At 35.6% G+C, this 15910-nt stretch overlaps 1 protein-coding gene across 1 annotated transcript; it reads right to left on the reverse strand.

Annotated features, from left to right (window-relative positions):
- Nucleotides 1–2502: 2502 nt before the first annotated feature.
- On the reverse strand, nucleotides 2503–7605 carry SOCS4 (suppressor of cytokine signaling 4). Its single transcript, XM_086709703.1, has one exon. It carries the CDS (start codon nucleotides 7603–7605, stop codon nucleotides 6280–6282), a length of 1326 nt encoding a protein of 441 aa, XP_086565829.1. The 3' UTR covers nucleotides 2503–6279.
- Nucleotides 7606–15910: the final 8305 nt, after the last annotated feature.

Genomic DNA, 15910 nt, shown 5'->3' on the forward strand with positions numbered 1-15910 from the left:
GGCGAGCGCGCCGCCCCCGCTCGCGCTCTCCCCTCCTACCGGGGCTGGGCCGGGCCGGGCCGGGCCTCGCGCGCCTCCCGCAGGCTCCCTGCGGCACTGCAGCCTGCCCGGCGGGGCGGTGCAGCTTTCTTTTGGTGGGCGGGAGGAAAGCTCCCTGGTTTTCCGGAATTCTGAGCACTCGGTGGAAATTTCTGTAGCCAGTGACGTTTTGAGTAGCGTGGCGGAAATTGCTAACTTGTTTCCTGGAGTGGCTTGAGGTCAGATTCTGGGTTTCCTATGCTTAGATTTATACAGTCGGGCCTCGAAGCTGGCTGGGTGTGGATGCAGCCCAATTAGGGGATACCGGCCCAGGGGCCAAAATTGGGGAGAGCTAAAGGAACAAAACAGGAAAGAGAAGACGTTTACAAATGGCTTGACAATTGATATTAACTAAAAGAGCAGCTGTCTTTGCAGCTTCTTCCTGATCAATGCCTCTCCTCGCCACGTGTTCATCTCTGAATAAACCTTTTACCTATTTACTGTCACGTCTGAAGGATGATTGACACATTTCCCCAGCCATCAAGGAAACTGCTAGCGAGTAATGAAGATGCCATAAGTATATAGTATGCAGTATATATAATATGTATATGTAATACATATACCAAAACATATTGGAAGTGTGCAATATCTTTACATTTTGCTTTGTGTAACCCCATAGTGGGTCACTGGGGAGGGGCACTTTACTAGAAACTACCTAAACTAAGGTTTCCTGAGTATGCTCCACCAGTACACACACTTCTCATACTGAAAAACGAGTAATAGAGAAAATGCCAATACCTCAGCATAGGGAACTTATTTTTAAACAGGGAAAATGGTCTATGTAAAATGGTATTAGCCTGAATTACATTAATGAGTAATCTTCATTACTGAGATTTTTGGTCAGAAAATTTTTGTGCCCAAGTCGAGTGCCTCATCTCACCTTGGTCCAGGTCACATATCAGAGTGACAGCCTCGTTTTCCCACGCTCCCAGCCAATAACAGCATAGTGAGAGTTCTAGAGCTAGACCGTTCCTGTCCCATGTGGGCTCCCACAGGCACCCTTTGCTGAGAAACTAAATCCCCATTTAGCTTTTTCACAACTGTCCTGCAGTCTGAACCCCACCCTACCCAACCTTCGAATTTCTTTCATGTATGTCAGACTTGCAAAGTGGTATGAAGACTTCCACACTTTCTTTCTTCATAGGTGTTTTCCCCAATAAATCTTGCACCTTTAATGACATCTTGGCATCTGCTTCTGGAAGACCCAAACTGACACACCGAAGATGGAAAGTGTATTATAAATTAGAAAATGTGTAATATAGATTTTTAAATTTTTTTCAGATTTTAAGTTGAATGTGCTAAGTCAGGATATACAATGTTTTAAAAACAAGACACAAAGCCTTTGTATTTTATATATGAAGTTTAATTAAGAAGTGAAAATTTATTCAGGTCAATTTATTTGAACTCACACCGAAGAAGAAACATTCAACTCCAGGATTAGAAATAAAAATGTAAACAGTCTACTTCTTTTTGGGTACGGGGAAGATCACACAAGCCTGATTGACAAGAGTACTAACAGCTTTGCGAAGTTACTACTTAAACTCTGTATATTCAAGTATATATCAAGTTCATACTTGGTTTACACAGAATTTATTCAATCCTAGCAAAGTCAACAAAATTTAAGTAAACCTCCTCTCAAGTTTTACTTTAAGTCTGAAAGCTTAGATTTGATTACAACCACAACAAAAGTGATTATCTTTACTACCTGCAGATGTAATCAACTTTTAAAATAACTTAGGCAAACATCAATTTTACATAAACCTTATTAAGAGTAGGAGGAAATTGGAACTGTTCATCCAATTCCTGAGTCTAAACCATAAATCCATATTGTACTGTTATCTCTATTGTCAAACCAAGCCAAGAAAGCCTATTACAGACTAGAAGTGAATGTGAATTTGCAGGGTCCACTAAGGGATACTTTGAAAATCTATCATCACATTACTTTCAAGAAATTACAGAAATTATTTTCAAGTATGCTCCAAGAGTCACCTCTTAAATGAAGAACTAACCTTCAGCAAGTCAAGTGACAAGTATTATTTACCTACATTTTGTATGCTAGATGAAGGTAAAAATTTAGGATTGAGTAATCTATTTGAAAATAAAAAGTAAACAAAAAATAGATTCTGGTTTTATTTGAAATAGGATTCATGTGCCCCAAGTCCCTTCCCATTGGGTTATATCCATTAGTCTATATTTCTACCTAGAAGCCAATCCATTTGAAAAGTTACCTCCATTATGTGTCCAACATTATTAACGTATTAGTACAGACTCTTGTAGCACTGCTCACTTCTAGTATGCCATTAAAAAAAGGGGAAAAAAAAACCTTTGTGCTTTGCATTCATTTTTTAGAAATAATAAACGTAAAACTGATTATGGTTAAAACCAAAATTGTAAAGAATTTTTTCCAAATTAGAAACAATAATCTGCATGACTTAAAATCTTTTATTCATTTGGGTATTAAATTACTTAACACACAGGTTTACATTTAAACATTGTTCTCCCTGTGTTGTCTCAAGAAATAATTATGTCTATTTTCCTGTGAAGTCTGTCTACTAAAATCAATGTATAACCTATTGATTACACAGATTTTAGCTATAATCATATCTAAAAGTGACAAAAAAGATTATAAATGAAAGCTAAGAGTATATTTATAAGAGTTAGGTTTTAAGGTTTTTGTTTCATAGGAAGAAACCTATTATGTGGGTCTATAAAATGATCCAAACTTCAGAGAGACAGGAAGCTGATAACTTGATTTGTCTTCTTAATGGCTTTGGCTCATGAATAAATGATAATGGTTTGTGTTTTTCTTATCAAAAGAAATGGAATTTGTATGAGTCCTATTTGCCACATTTGCTCTACTTTTTAAAGGATTTCTAATTGCTAAGACATTCTTTATATTATTTATAATAAGTCAAAACTTTAACTGAAAGCCATTCTTTGACCATTAGCTGAATTTCAGGAAAGAAAACAGTTCGGTTCACCAAATCAATAAATCTAGCCACAGGCTGACTAAAAGCTTCCTTTAATCTTCTTCCTATTAGGTCTTCCTCTAAATTAAGCCATTCCCTGTATGAATTATTTAAGTGAATGGCATGGCTATAGAAAGATCACATATGATTCTTTATACAAAAATGCTCAAGGAACCTAAAAACATATCCATTCAGCATATTTCAGGAATTATAGTATGAATCAAGATGCTGTGTAGCTTAAAAAAAAGAAGATGCACGGTGGTGGCAGTGGTGGCGGTGACGGTGGTGTCCTGAAAAGCTTGAGAAATAGAAAAGTCAAGTTTATTTCCTGATTAGTGCAGAATGATTCCCAAAGGGCAGTTAAGTGTCTGGTCCAGACCAGCTATTAGCGATTAAGTAGTTCCCTTTCACTGTCAAGGCTCTTCCCTGAGGTGATGCCTAAATTCTTAATTTTAATATTTTATCTTGTTTCTTTTAGCTCCATCCTTTCTCACCAATAACTCTACACATTTCCACCATGCTGAATGCTTTCTCAACTCTGGAATTTACACTTTTCAAATGCCAACAAACTTAGTTACAAAATTTATATTTAGATATATTTGTATTTTTCCTTGTGTTCCTCTCAAAACTTAATCATTTTAGTTATATGTTCCAATAATTACATATTTCACATTTTTAAATTTAGTTTGTGAATACTGGATGCTCTTCCAAATGTGTCCTCACAAAGTCACTGAGAAAGAAATTAACCTTTCTAAATTTCAATTCTTTAATGCTTTAAAAATTAATTTATTATTACTCTTCTTTTTCCTTCATGGTAAACAATTCCCTTCTCCAGTCTTTATATTTCTACTTTCCAGATTTCTTTTCACTGTAGCAAACATCAAAGGAAAAATACAAACCATTTCAGAGTAAATAAGTCTCTTCCCTGCTCTCATTTATTAGATCTACTTCAAGGCTATATATATGGCAGTATTTTGAAAATGTTAACAGCTATTAATACCTTGAAGTTGGAAAAATAAGAAAGCCAGAGAAAATATATCACAAGCAACCAGTTTGAATATATGAAAAGCTACTTAGATCTTGATTTTCATATAAACATTAATTTTTACCATTATAAAAGACAACGTAATTATATTTCATTTTTCTTTATAAAATTACTCTTTAACAGAATACTTGTTAGCTAGTCATCCCTTAGGTTTTTCTGTACTGATAAAAAGTTATTTTTAAAAGAAAAATATTTAAAACAATAATTGTTTCACAGAAACAGAAAGTCTCATTATCAAATTCTGATAAAAAACTATAATCACGGGTAGATTCTTACTATACTATTAATGTTCTTTCACCAAAAATGGATATTTAGGAAGTGTTCTGTTGGTAAACAAGACAAGCTTCTCAGTGATCTACAAAAGCGTCACAATAAAAGATGAGGTAGTATGAGACTTCTCTACTTTTGTAAAAGGGAAATATCTTTAGAAGAGATATTTATCCTAGTATCGGTGTTAATGATATCCTGAGCCTCATTACTCCATAGACAGGTGCCATACTTAGTAGTTACCCCTCACTGTAACCAAGACAATTTTGAGATCACTGAGAAAAAAAAAAATGATAGAAGATAATGGTAACAGAGATTTTCCTGGTTCAATTTTGTGGTAATGGCTAAAAATTTATTTTAAAGCTATTACTGAAAAATGCCATCTTTATGTTAACAGAACTGCAGGAAAGCAAAATGCCACTTCAACATAAAAGCAATGATACCTATGAAACACCTGTTCTGAGTTGGAAAGTTGAGTCAAATTTCTTTCAATCCAGGTAGAAGTAGCTTACTACTGGACCTAAATTAGCATTGAGAAATCAATTACTATGATATTAAAAATGCCACTTTGTACAAAGGGCTAGACAGCTCACCAGAAGAAACTACTATCTAGGAAATTATGCACTGACTATTAAAAAAAAGAGGAGTTAGATAGGCTATCACTCCATTTACCTTTATTATACTGGGATAATGATGTTTCTAAATATACTTCCCTATCGAGACAGTAAATTTAAAATATTAGTCCCAGTGCCCAGTACTGTTCAGTATGGCATAAGCCATGTAGCTCTCAAAATGTTTTCCCTTTGTTGAAGCCACAGTAAAGACATGTTAATTCTGAAAACAGGAGTAAGTATTTGAAAACTGAAAATCAAAACCAATATCAAGCTTCTTAAAAACAGAGCTCCACGTTTACTTCTTAAATCTTTAGTCAAGCTCAATTTAAAATAATGAAGACTACTTAGGTCCTCCTTGGTTATCAATGGCAATTTGTAGCTGTTTATAATATTGTGGCATTTCCCCAAAGTAACAGGCTCAGAGTTTCTATAAAAAGGCTAATTAGAAGCAACAGTTCATAAGTAAATACAGAAAAACCCCATAGTTGCTTAAATATGTTAGTAACTACTAGTTACTGATAGTGTTATCATTACTTTTTAAGCTTCCAGTGAGAAAGGAACAATATTCATGTTCTGAAAAGAGCAACTCATCTAAGTTGAGTGAAAGACCTATTCAAAAATAACAAATGACCACGCCACAGTGTAGAAAATAAATTCACCTCCAAAAAGTCATGTTCTCATTTGATTCTTCCCAATCAATCAAATTTAGTAGTAGTTAATATTTAAAGTGAAACACTTCAAGTTTAATTTTAAACCATTTTGTTACCTTCAGCATTCCTATTATTAAATTACAAAACTCAATTACATTGGTATAGATTGTGAATTATAACACTCAGCTTTACTGAAGAATTTTAAAACAACTCTGAAAGGGGGACAGGGAAACTATATTTTATGTATAGGAATGCCAATGGCATAGGTTAACAAGGAATTTACATTAGGAAAGAACATAAGATTATTTTTAAAGAAAAATACAAAATACCGATTACTTAACTGTATTTGCATTGCCTACCAAATTCCAAATATCCCTGGATCATAAGCAAATTACAATTAAGAAAAAAAATCTTACAATCTATTTGGTAAAAACAAAAACCAAACACGTGGTCAAAAATATTCATTAACCCCTACTGTGTAACTTTAAACAATTATTGTTATCATAAGAAAAATAAACTGATCTGGAAGTAAAATTTAGGGCAGAGATTTATTTTGGATTTCAACTGCCCTTGTAGAAAAATTCAAAGTGGTATAAGAAAAATAAAATATTAAATGAAAATATGTATATAATCATTCTCATATACCTACACTTTTCCTAGCACTGTTGTTCTGGTGCATCAATCCTGAGTACTCTAACTTTTGATTTATAGTGATATTCCTTCAGATATAATTTCATAGAAGAAGGAATTGGAAGGGCATCAATGCCATCGTAAGTTGTACAGTTACAAATAACTGTTCTGCATATATGTTGCAAGGAAAAAGGGAAAGTCCGAATTAAAGGAGTGGATAAAAGTGGTTCAAAGAACATACAGGCACTTGGGTCCTTATAATGTTCTAGGAGCCCAGTAATGTCAGGAGAATGGAAGACACAAGGATCATGTGCATCAAAGCTAAAATTGTGATTCCACTGTTCAATTCTAGCGTGAAGAGAACGACTATAGCGTCTAAAACTAACAGAGAATAAATAGTCTTCCTGTGCTGAGTCTCGAAGTAAAAAGGTACCCTCTGGTTTTCCCTCTAGTAGAGCTTCAGCTGCATATTTATCCATAACTCCCCAGTAACATGGATTGTTATTGATCTGAAGGAGGTCTGGTACAAGACAGTGGACGTAATCAATCTGGGTATGGTACTTAGGAGGTGTTTCCAGCTGCAGGATTTCTTCATCCATTTCCCATTTGGGTTTGTTTCTTTTTCTGGAACTTGTGCAAAGTGTAATAATTTCATCATCTGAATCCATATCACTATCTTCTATACTGTTATTTGAAACCAGGTTCATCACAGAGGCAGTCACAGGACCACCTCTACATGAAGCATTGTTGGTGGTTATGACACAGGGCTGAACATCAGTATGTGAGAAGCAGTTCACCTCTTCTTCCACATTTCTTCTTTGTTTTAGCTGACCATCCCTCAATTCACTCTGAGCCAAGTCTGTGCTTACCCACTCACTGGATTTGGGATTTATAGGAGCAGTGTGTCGTTTAATAAAATGCCACCTAAAGGCTAAATCTGATCGAGGTGGAAAAGGACACTTATCTAACATGAGTTCACTGATATGAATTTTCCTTTTAGATGGAAGCCCCGAAGAGTGCCGACCACTACAATTCTTTATTGGGAAACACTGCCCCACGGCATCTTGCAGTTTCTGTTTAAGAGATCGGCCTAAAAATCTATGCCCACAGGAATGATCTAAATCCAACTCGATGGATGAACAGCTGTGCTTCCTTTCTTGGCTCCTTAAAGGAACTTCAGTTTTCTCTATAGCATTCACTGTTTCAGCATCTGAACAACTTTCACTCTTTTTTGACCAAGATAATTTCTTTCCACTCCACACATACCCGTCCTTTCTGTCAGCACTTCTACTTCGACTAGTTTTGGGCCTTACATCTACATTTTTGCTAGTATTTTCACTACTTTCTGCCATTTTGATAAATTATCCACAAATTCCAGTGTTATAAATACTGCTTTTTTAGTTTTTCCAGGAGGGAGTTTCTTCTGGGCACTCTCTGGATGTATCTAAAGAAAAAAAAATCATTAGTCATTTGTCATTCATTTTGTATACAGTTTATATATTAACCCCCGACAGAAGATGAAAAACCAAAATTAGTACAGGTACAAGATAAGAGTACTGGATATATTGGAAGGCAGTTCCAAGATATTTTGTTTTCATTTAAATAATCTGCTTTACTATATACTAATAATTTCATAGGGCCAGGGAGTCAAGAACCTGAGTTCTTTTCCCACACCTAATTCTCGATATAGATTAGAAAAACTGAAGCTTCCTCTCTTAGCCAAACTGTATGCTCAAAATGTGAATAATTTCTAGTCTTGAGATACAGCTTATGCCAATATTTCCTCCCCTTATTTTTATTTCACAGCAAACCAGTCAGTGAATTGTTTGTAAGAGACAGTGAGAAATCTATGACTTGGTGTTTGAGAACCACTACCCTATAGTTCCTTTACTTTCCTCTCCTTGTTTTATTTCCTATTGATTGAAAATACGAACTTTTAAATTATAAAATCTCTTAAAATTTTATTAAATAATCACCACTGAACAGTATGAATGCCATGCAAGCATTTGCAACGCAATTCTGTCAACTCATTTCAGTAACTGCTCAATTTCACTATTAGTCTAGGCAATTCTTAGAAAATATGGAATAGAATAAGAATTTTTTATTTTACATACACACACACCCTTGTATTTTTCTTGGTAATTCTGAGAAACAGGTATAAACTTCTATAGGGCAATGACGTTCCCATGAAATTGGCTAGATATAGGGAATTTACAATGTGAAATACTGAATTTTATTAAGACAAATAGTAATGATTGGTCATAGATGGGATTAAATTAACTCTTCTTAGGTGGAATAAGATTTAAACCCAGAATTGGGGGTAAGGATTCTATAATCTCAAATATTTTACAGATCAAAGTTGAATTTGGAGACTGAGAAAATCAGTCTCACTCAGCACACTAATTATGATTAAGTTTCTGATTATGTCAGAGGAACATTACAATCCTGTCAAGTAAATGTTTATAGCCATTTGAATGTATTTTCAAAGCAATATGATTTGAAACAAACATCTGTAGTAAATACTTAAGCAAGTACCTAAAACTGTGAACTAATGAGTCAGACTTGCCAAATAAAGTACTCCATTGCTAAACACTGAATGGCACCTGGTGATTATACTGATTATTTTTATTTAGTGGGTTCACTAGTATATAGTCATTTAAAATCTATAGGGAAAATATTTTTAATTATAATTTTGGAAGATACATCATCACTTAGTATGCCAAAATTACATTCAACAGTATGCTCTGGCTGTTTATTGACTAAATTCCATTGAGCAAAAATAAACAAGGAGAAGAAACAAAGTAGGCTGAAGAATATGAAGAGTCATGGATTAGAAGAGACACTTGTTACTAAGAGACTGCACACATTTTTCTTTTTTTTTTTTTTTTATTTTTTTATTTATTATTTTTTTTAAATTTTTTTTTTTCAACGTTTATTTATTTTTGGGACAGAGAGAGACAGAGCATGAACGGGGGAGGGGCAGAGAGAGAGGGAGACACAGAATCGGAAACAGGCTCCAGGCTCTGAGCCATCAGCCCAGAGCCCGACGCGGGGCTCGAACTCACGGACCGCGAGATCGTGACCTGGCTGAAGTCGGACGCTTAACCGACTGCGCCACCCAGGCGCCCCTGCACACATTTTTCAAGATAAAAAAGTAATAAGGGAGTCCCAAGCAGATATTTTTCATTAATACAACATAGTTTCTACTTTTTTTCTTTTTATGTTTATTTTTATTTTTGAGAGAGAGAGACAGAGTGCAAGTGGGGGAAGGGCAGAGAGAGAGAGAGAAAGAGAGAGAGAGAGAGAGAGAGGGAGGGAGACACAGAATCTGAGGCAGGCTCTAGGCTCTGAGCTATCAGCACAGAGCCCAACACGGGGCTCAAACTCACGAACTGTGAGATCATGACCTAAGCTGAAGTCAGATGTTTAATCGACTGAGCCACATAGGTACCCCAGTTTCTACTTTTTTTACTCAGTTGTGAAAAATATGTAAGATTTGAAATGCCTGGTGATTTACTAAAAAAATCAATATAGCAGTTTATTAAACTCTGTGACCAACTCAACTACACTGGATATGAGCTCCTTCATCTTGCCTCCCTGTTACCCCTACATTGTACTGTTCCTATTATCAGAGATAAACTCTCTCTCTGTTCTTGACGACATTCCCAATTTACCAGGGCCTGTTTCAGTTTCTCTCAAGTTCTGTCTTCAATAACCAAGTCTCCTATAAAATCCTATAGTGATTCTAATGCTTCTTTAGCTACTATACCTGCTGCTTTCTATTACTAAATATCTTAGTGAGTAGTATAACTTCATTTCCTCTCAAAATGAAAGTAGCTTTTTGTTTTTTTCTGATTATAAAATAAATAATTGTCCGGCTTGAAATGGCCAAGTGGGGGCACCTGGGTGACTTAATTGGTTGACCATCCACCTCTTGGTTGCAAATCAGGTCATCATCCTAGGGTCATGGGATTGAACCTTGCATCAGGCTCTGCACTGAGTGTGGAGCCTGCTTAAGATCCTCTCCCTCCCTCCCTCCCTCCCTCTCTCCCCCCACCCCTCTCCTCTCCCCCACTCATGTTATCTCTTATTCTCTCAAGAGAATAAGAATTCTCTCAATAAGAGAATATAAATAAATAAAATGGTCAAGTGAAAATCTTTTCACTTCATCCTTTTCTCATAAGTTAGCCCAAAACAAGGAAAAATCAGAAATTAAAATACAAAGCTTTTATCTTCAATGAGACTAGCAGATATCTATCACCTGAATCACAAAATATGAGGACAGAATATGAATGGAGGACCAATATCTGACTCAGCAACAGAAGAGGTACCAACAGAGAGGTAGGTAACAGTAGGCACAGAAGTGACATGAATGAGAAGCAAGCCAACAGAGTGGGCGAAGTCCAGGAACCAGAGGCACCAGGTACTATAGAAAATGTGGGTGGAGAACAGGGTGGAAAATGGAGAGGTACGTACTTCCAGCAGATGTATAGCTCTGGTTCTTACTCCTACACTTAGAGGAGATGGGATATGTATCATTTGGAGAAACTGAACCAGAGAGGCTCAGGGCTTTGGATACCAGACACAGGGGTAGAAGGGAGGTTGGGATTAAAATCAGAATGAAAGTTCCTGCCTCCTTCTTCAATCTGGCTTCCAGAACTCCAGCATCCAGACTCGTATCTCCTAATAGGGAATTAAAAGAGACTTTGCCAAAGAATGGAATGGACAAGGAGAAAAGACCTCTAGATGCTGACACCTGGGACTCCTCCAATAAAAAGCTGGAAGGCCACCCAAGCATACAGAGAAGCTTGCTAGTCCATAAGCCCCACCTACTCACAGCTGTCAGGCAGCATTGTTGTGCTTCATTCACTCTGGAATATGAATGAATAGTCATAGGTCATCAGACTTTTGAGGAAAGTCTCTAACAGAAACTAAAAAAACATTAAGAACTGAAAGAAAACAATACCTATAAAAAGAGCAGAACACAAAACTGATTTCTTCCAAGTTAAGAGAAGATATTACATCTATGAATGAGCAAGAGAAGTATGGGACAATCAGAGAATAAGAAAGCTTTGGGAATTAAAAATATGATTACAGAAATAAAATATTCAATAGGAAAATTGGAGGATAAATTGAGGAAATACTAGGAAGTAGGAAAAAATGATTAGAAGAGATAAGAAAACTAGAGGAACAATACATACATTTCATACCAAATAACAAAATAAAGGGGGAGAAACTATACAAGAAACCACATTAGGAAATTTCCTAGAACCAAAGTACATGAGCCTCCATAATGAAAGAGCTTTCAGTACCCAGCACAATGGGGCAAAATACACAATGGGCTATATTATTCTAAAATTTTACAACCCTAGAGATGAAGACATAATATAGTTAAGAGAGTAGATCTCACGTTAAGCATTCTTACCGTAGTTAAATAAACAAATAAGTCTAAGCCAAAAAAAAAAAAAAAAAATTAAAAAAATAAAAAACAGTCTTCTTGTGGGAAAAAAGTCACAAAGGAATGTAAATAAAATGGCATCTGTTTCTCAATAGTAATATTAGGAGCTAGAGGCTAGTTTTGGAATCTAGAAGCTAGTTTCCAACTTTGAAGAGACAACCAAATTATCAATCAAGTATCAGGATAAGAGGGGCACCTGGGTGGCTCAGATGGGTGAGTGCTCAACTTTGGCTCAGGTCATGATCTCACAGTTGATGAGTTCGAGTCCCACATCAGGCTCATTGCTGTTGGCATGGAGCCTGCTTTGGATCCTCTGACCCCCTCTTTCTACTCCCCCCTCCCGGCTTTTGCACTCTCTCTCAAAAACAAATAAGCATAAAAAAAAAAACAACCACAAATTTCCAGACATGCAAAACATCAACAATTTTACCTCATACTGGAAGATACAGTCTTCTAAAATTAGAGTCGTACAACACATCAAAAGATATAACACAGGAAATAAGACATTTAACATAGCAGAAAGGAAATCTGAATTCTTAGGGTGATGAAGAAGGAAAGTCTCTAGACAACAGGGTATCCAGAGCAACTAGTCGATAAAATTACACAAGGCCATAGGCTCCAAAGCGGAGGATCTTGAGGAAAAAAAAAACAAAATAGAACTGACTTTCCCCTGCTTGTGCTCTCTCTCAAAATAAATAGACATTAAGAAGAAAGAAGAAGAAGAAGAAGAAGAAGAAGAAGAAGAAGAAGAAGAAGAAGAAGAAAGGGGTGCCTGGGTGGCTTAGTTAGTTGAGGATCTGACTTCAGCTCAGGTCATGATCTCGTGGTTCATGGGTTCGAGCCCCGCATCAGGTTCTGCGCTGACAGCTCAGAGCCTGGAGCCTGCTTTGGATTCCGTGTCTCCCTTTCTCTCTGCCCGTCCCCTGCTTGTGCTCTGTCTCTCTCCCTCTCTCTCAAAAATAAACATTAAAAAATTAAAAAAAAGAAAACAGAATTGTAAAACACCTGACTCAGCCATGAATGATATTTACATATTCACCAAAACTCTGATATAATTGAGAAAACAAAATGAAAAGAAGGAAACTAAAAGAGTTAAATCCTCATCTATCATGAGAGAAACTCAACTGATGTCTGTTAACTGATGAACCAAGAAAGAGAAGTATAAGCATATGATTTAGAAATATAAAGGTAAATATCAGAAAAACAGAGATTGAAAGTAGATGCCTCTGGGATGGGTTCAATTGCAGCATTTCTTAGCTTATCTAAACTTCCAGTTTAATTTAAATTTTAACCTAGACACATATATTGTTTTGATAGAAATAATAATAATTCATACTCACTGGGACAAATTCAAACTAAGCTTCAAGTTATCAGGAAAAACCCAAAATTATCCATAATCCTACCACCCAGCAGTAACCATTTTAACATTTTCAATATCTCTATGCATGTATATGACAAGGATGCAGTTCCACAGCACAATGACAATGGGCATTAGTAATATGGTTTGAGTCCAGTTTATTTTATACTAGCCATATCACCTGAAACCTCAGTTTCTTCCATCTGAAAAATGGAGATATTAATGCCATCTATTTCATTGAGCTGTTGGGGATTAAACAGAATAATGTATGTTAAGTACTCAGCCAGATCCTAAATGTATTAAGCACTCAATAAATTTTTTTTAAAGAAAGATAGTAGATATATTGTTTTATTAAGGCACGTAAGCCAGTTTAACAGAAATAGTTAATGACAAAAATCACAAGAATACTTCTGTCTCTAGCCGAATTCTAACTACAAAGTTTATGAGCAAATATAATTTTCAGGAGGATAACAAAATGTTTCAAAGTGAAAAGGGATCAATATGCCAGATATAGCTGAAACTCAACAGACCACGAAGCTAGAGAATAATTTGACATTTTCCCCCAGAGAACTAGTTTCCAGCCTTAATAAAGTTTACTTGCCAACATAACAGGTTTACTTCGGCAAGGCTTACCAACTTGTATATGCTAGGTACCTATTAGTTAAGTATCTCTGGATTTTAGGTTAACTGTTCTTATGTGTGTAAATGCTGTAGGTGTCCACAGAATAAAATGAAATACCATTGCCCTAGATGAATTTTCCATACATTTATCTGTACTTCGAGTTTGTGCACAGAAAATCTTGACTTATTTTCAAAAGTATCTCAGAACTATGGCCTTATATAAATTTCACATAGCTATTCTTTTGCTAGAAAATTGAGTTCATCTTCAGAAGTTCATCCCACTTTTATAAATTATTGCAAAAATTTGATTTGGTAAAATGTACCATATCAATATATGTATATGGGTTAGAATGTCATTTAATGTTGTAATCTTCAAGGTAATAAGAAAATTTAACTTCTATTTATATTTGTATAAATAATAGAAAAATTAAAATTTATTAATATTGAATACATGGTTGGCAATGTTCCCATCACTTGTTGTCAGATGGTTACGTGCTGGATGGTGTGCTGTTCCTGGGAGAAGAATAGGAGTTCCAAAAAGTTGAGGACCTGATGCCAGCCCTCTCCAATTCTTTGTTCACCTTTATGGATTGCACCTGCTTCCATGTTACTGGAAAAGATTTATGGATTATATTACCTTAAATAAGTAAATCTTCACAATACTTTGTAAATAGACACAATGATGGAAATTTTATAACATACTAGGTTTGCTAGCTACCTCAGAGCAAAGTACTTAAGTTGTTGAAATTGAAGATGAGTTATGCATTTTTCTTTCACAAAATGACAGGTGTTCTAAAATTGATGATCTTTATTTACTGGGATAAGTTGCTCTCAGCAGCTATTTAGCAGATATATGAAGAAAGAAAGGCAAAACAAAATATCTAAGTGGTCATTTCATGGTATAGGTAACATCTTAATTACTATGAAAGTAACTGCTTAAAAGAAAACATGCCATGGAGAAATCTTTTTATAAAAAAGATATTCAAATTTCCCTATTACATGATTTTTTTTACAAAAATGATAAAAATGCATCATGTATATAAACTCTCACATCTTTACACTTAAGATGCATGGAAAAATAATTTTCTAATCTCTTTCACAAGTTTCATTAAACCTTAAAATTCTTTTTTTTTTTTTTTTAATTTTTTTTTTTTTAACGTTTATTTTTTTTTTATTTTTGGGACAGAGAGAGACAGAGCATGAACGGGGGAGGGGCAGAGAGAGAGGGAGACACAGAATCGGAAACAGGCTCCAGGCTCTGAGCCATCAGCCCAGAGCCCGACGCGGGGCTCGAACTCACGGACCGCGAGATCGTGACCTGGCTGAAGTCGGACGCTTAACCAACTGCGCCACCCAGGCGCCCCAACCTTAAAATTCTTAAAAGTAAAAAAATTAAATCACACTGTTACCAATAAAAATAACATTAATTTTTAGTGAGAACAAAATTATTTTTATTGTTATATTTTTCAAGACTAAAGATGAATTTTGGAGAAGTGCTTTGGTGTCTTGCCTATACAGGTAAAATCTGAATGTAAAAAAAAAAACTGTAGGGTTCTAAATCTGAACAAATCCTTTCAAATAGCCTATCATTAATTCTTGGAATTTTATGGACTTTGCATAAACGAAGCAGAAGAGACACAAATTCCTAAGAAAGTAGCTTTACTACCATTTTAATGTAGTATAGAAATCAAAGATGATATTTTAAAACGTGCTGACAAATCAAAGATCTTTGTTGGTAACTGCAGAGGTGTTTTTTGTTTTGTTTTGTTTTAAGAGGGTGAAAAAAAATCACTTGGGAGAAGGTTGCTTTGGCTTTTGATTCAATAATTAATTTGTTATGAAGGCAGCTAAATTACATTGCTCTGGGGAGTACACAGTGACATCTTTCAAAAAAATTATTTCTTTAAAAAAAATTTTTTTTTTAATGTTTATTTATTTCTGAGACAGAGAGAGACAGAGCATGAGTGAGGGAGGGGCAGAGAGAGAGGGAGACACAGAATCAGAAGCAGGCTCCAGGCTCTGAGCTGCCAGCACAGAGACCAACGCGGGGCTCGAACTCACAAACCATGAGATCATGACCTGAGTCGAAGTCAGTCTCTCAACCAACTGAGCCACCTAGGCGCCCCCAAAAAATTATTTCTTAATAAGCAAGAGGCAAATATCTAAAAAGCAAATTTATATAAAAGTCATTTTCAAGAAAGCAAGTTCCCAGATTCAGTAA

This window comes from Puma concolor, chromosome B3, assembly GCF_028749965.1.
Source record: "Puma concolor isolate L17-30 chromosome B3, mPumCon1.1.hap2, whole genome shotgun sequence".
Lineage (NCBI taxonomy): Eukaryota > Metazoa > Chordata > Mammalia > Carnivora > Felidae > Puma > Puma concolor.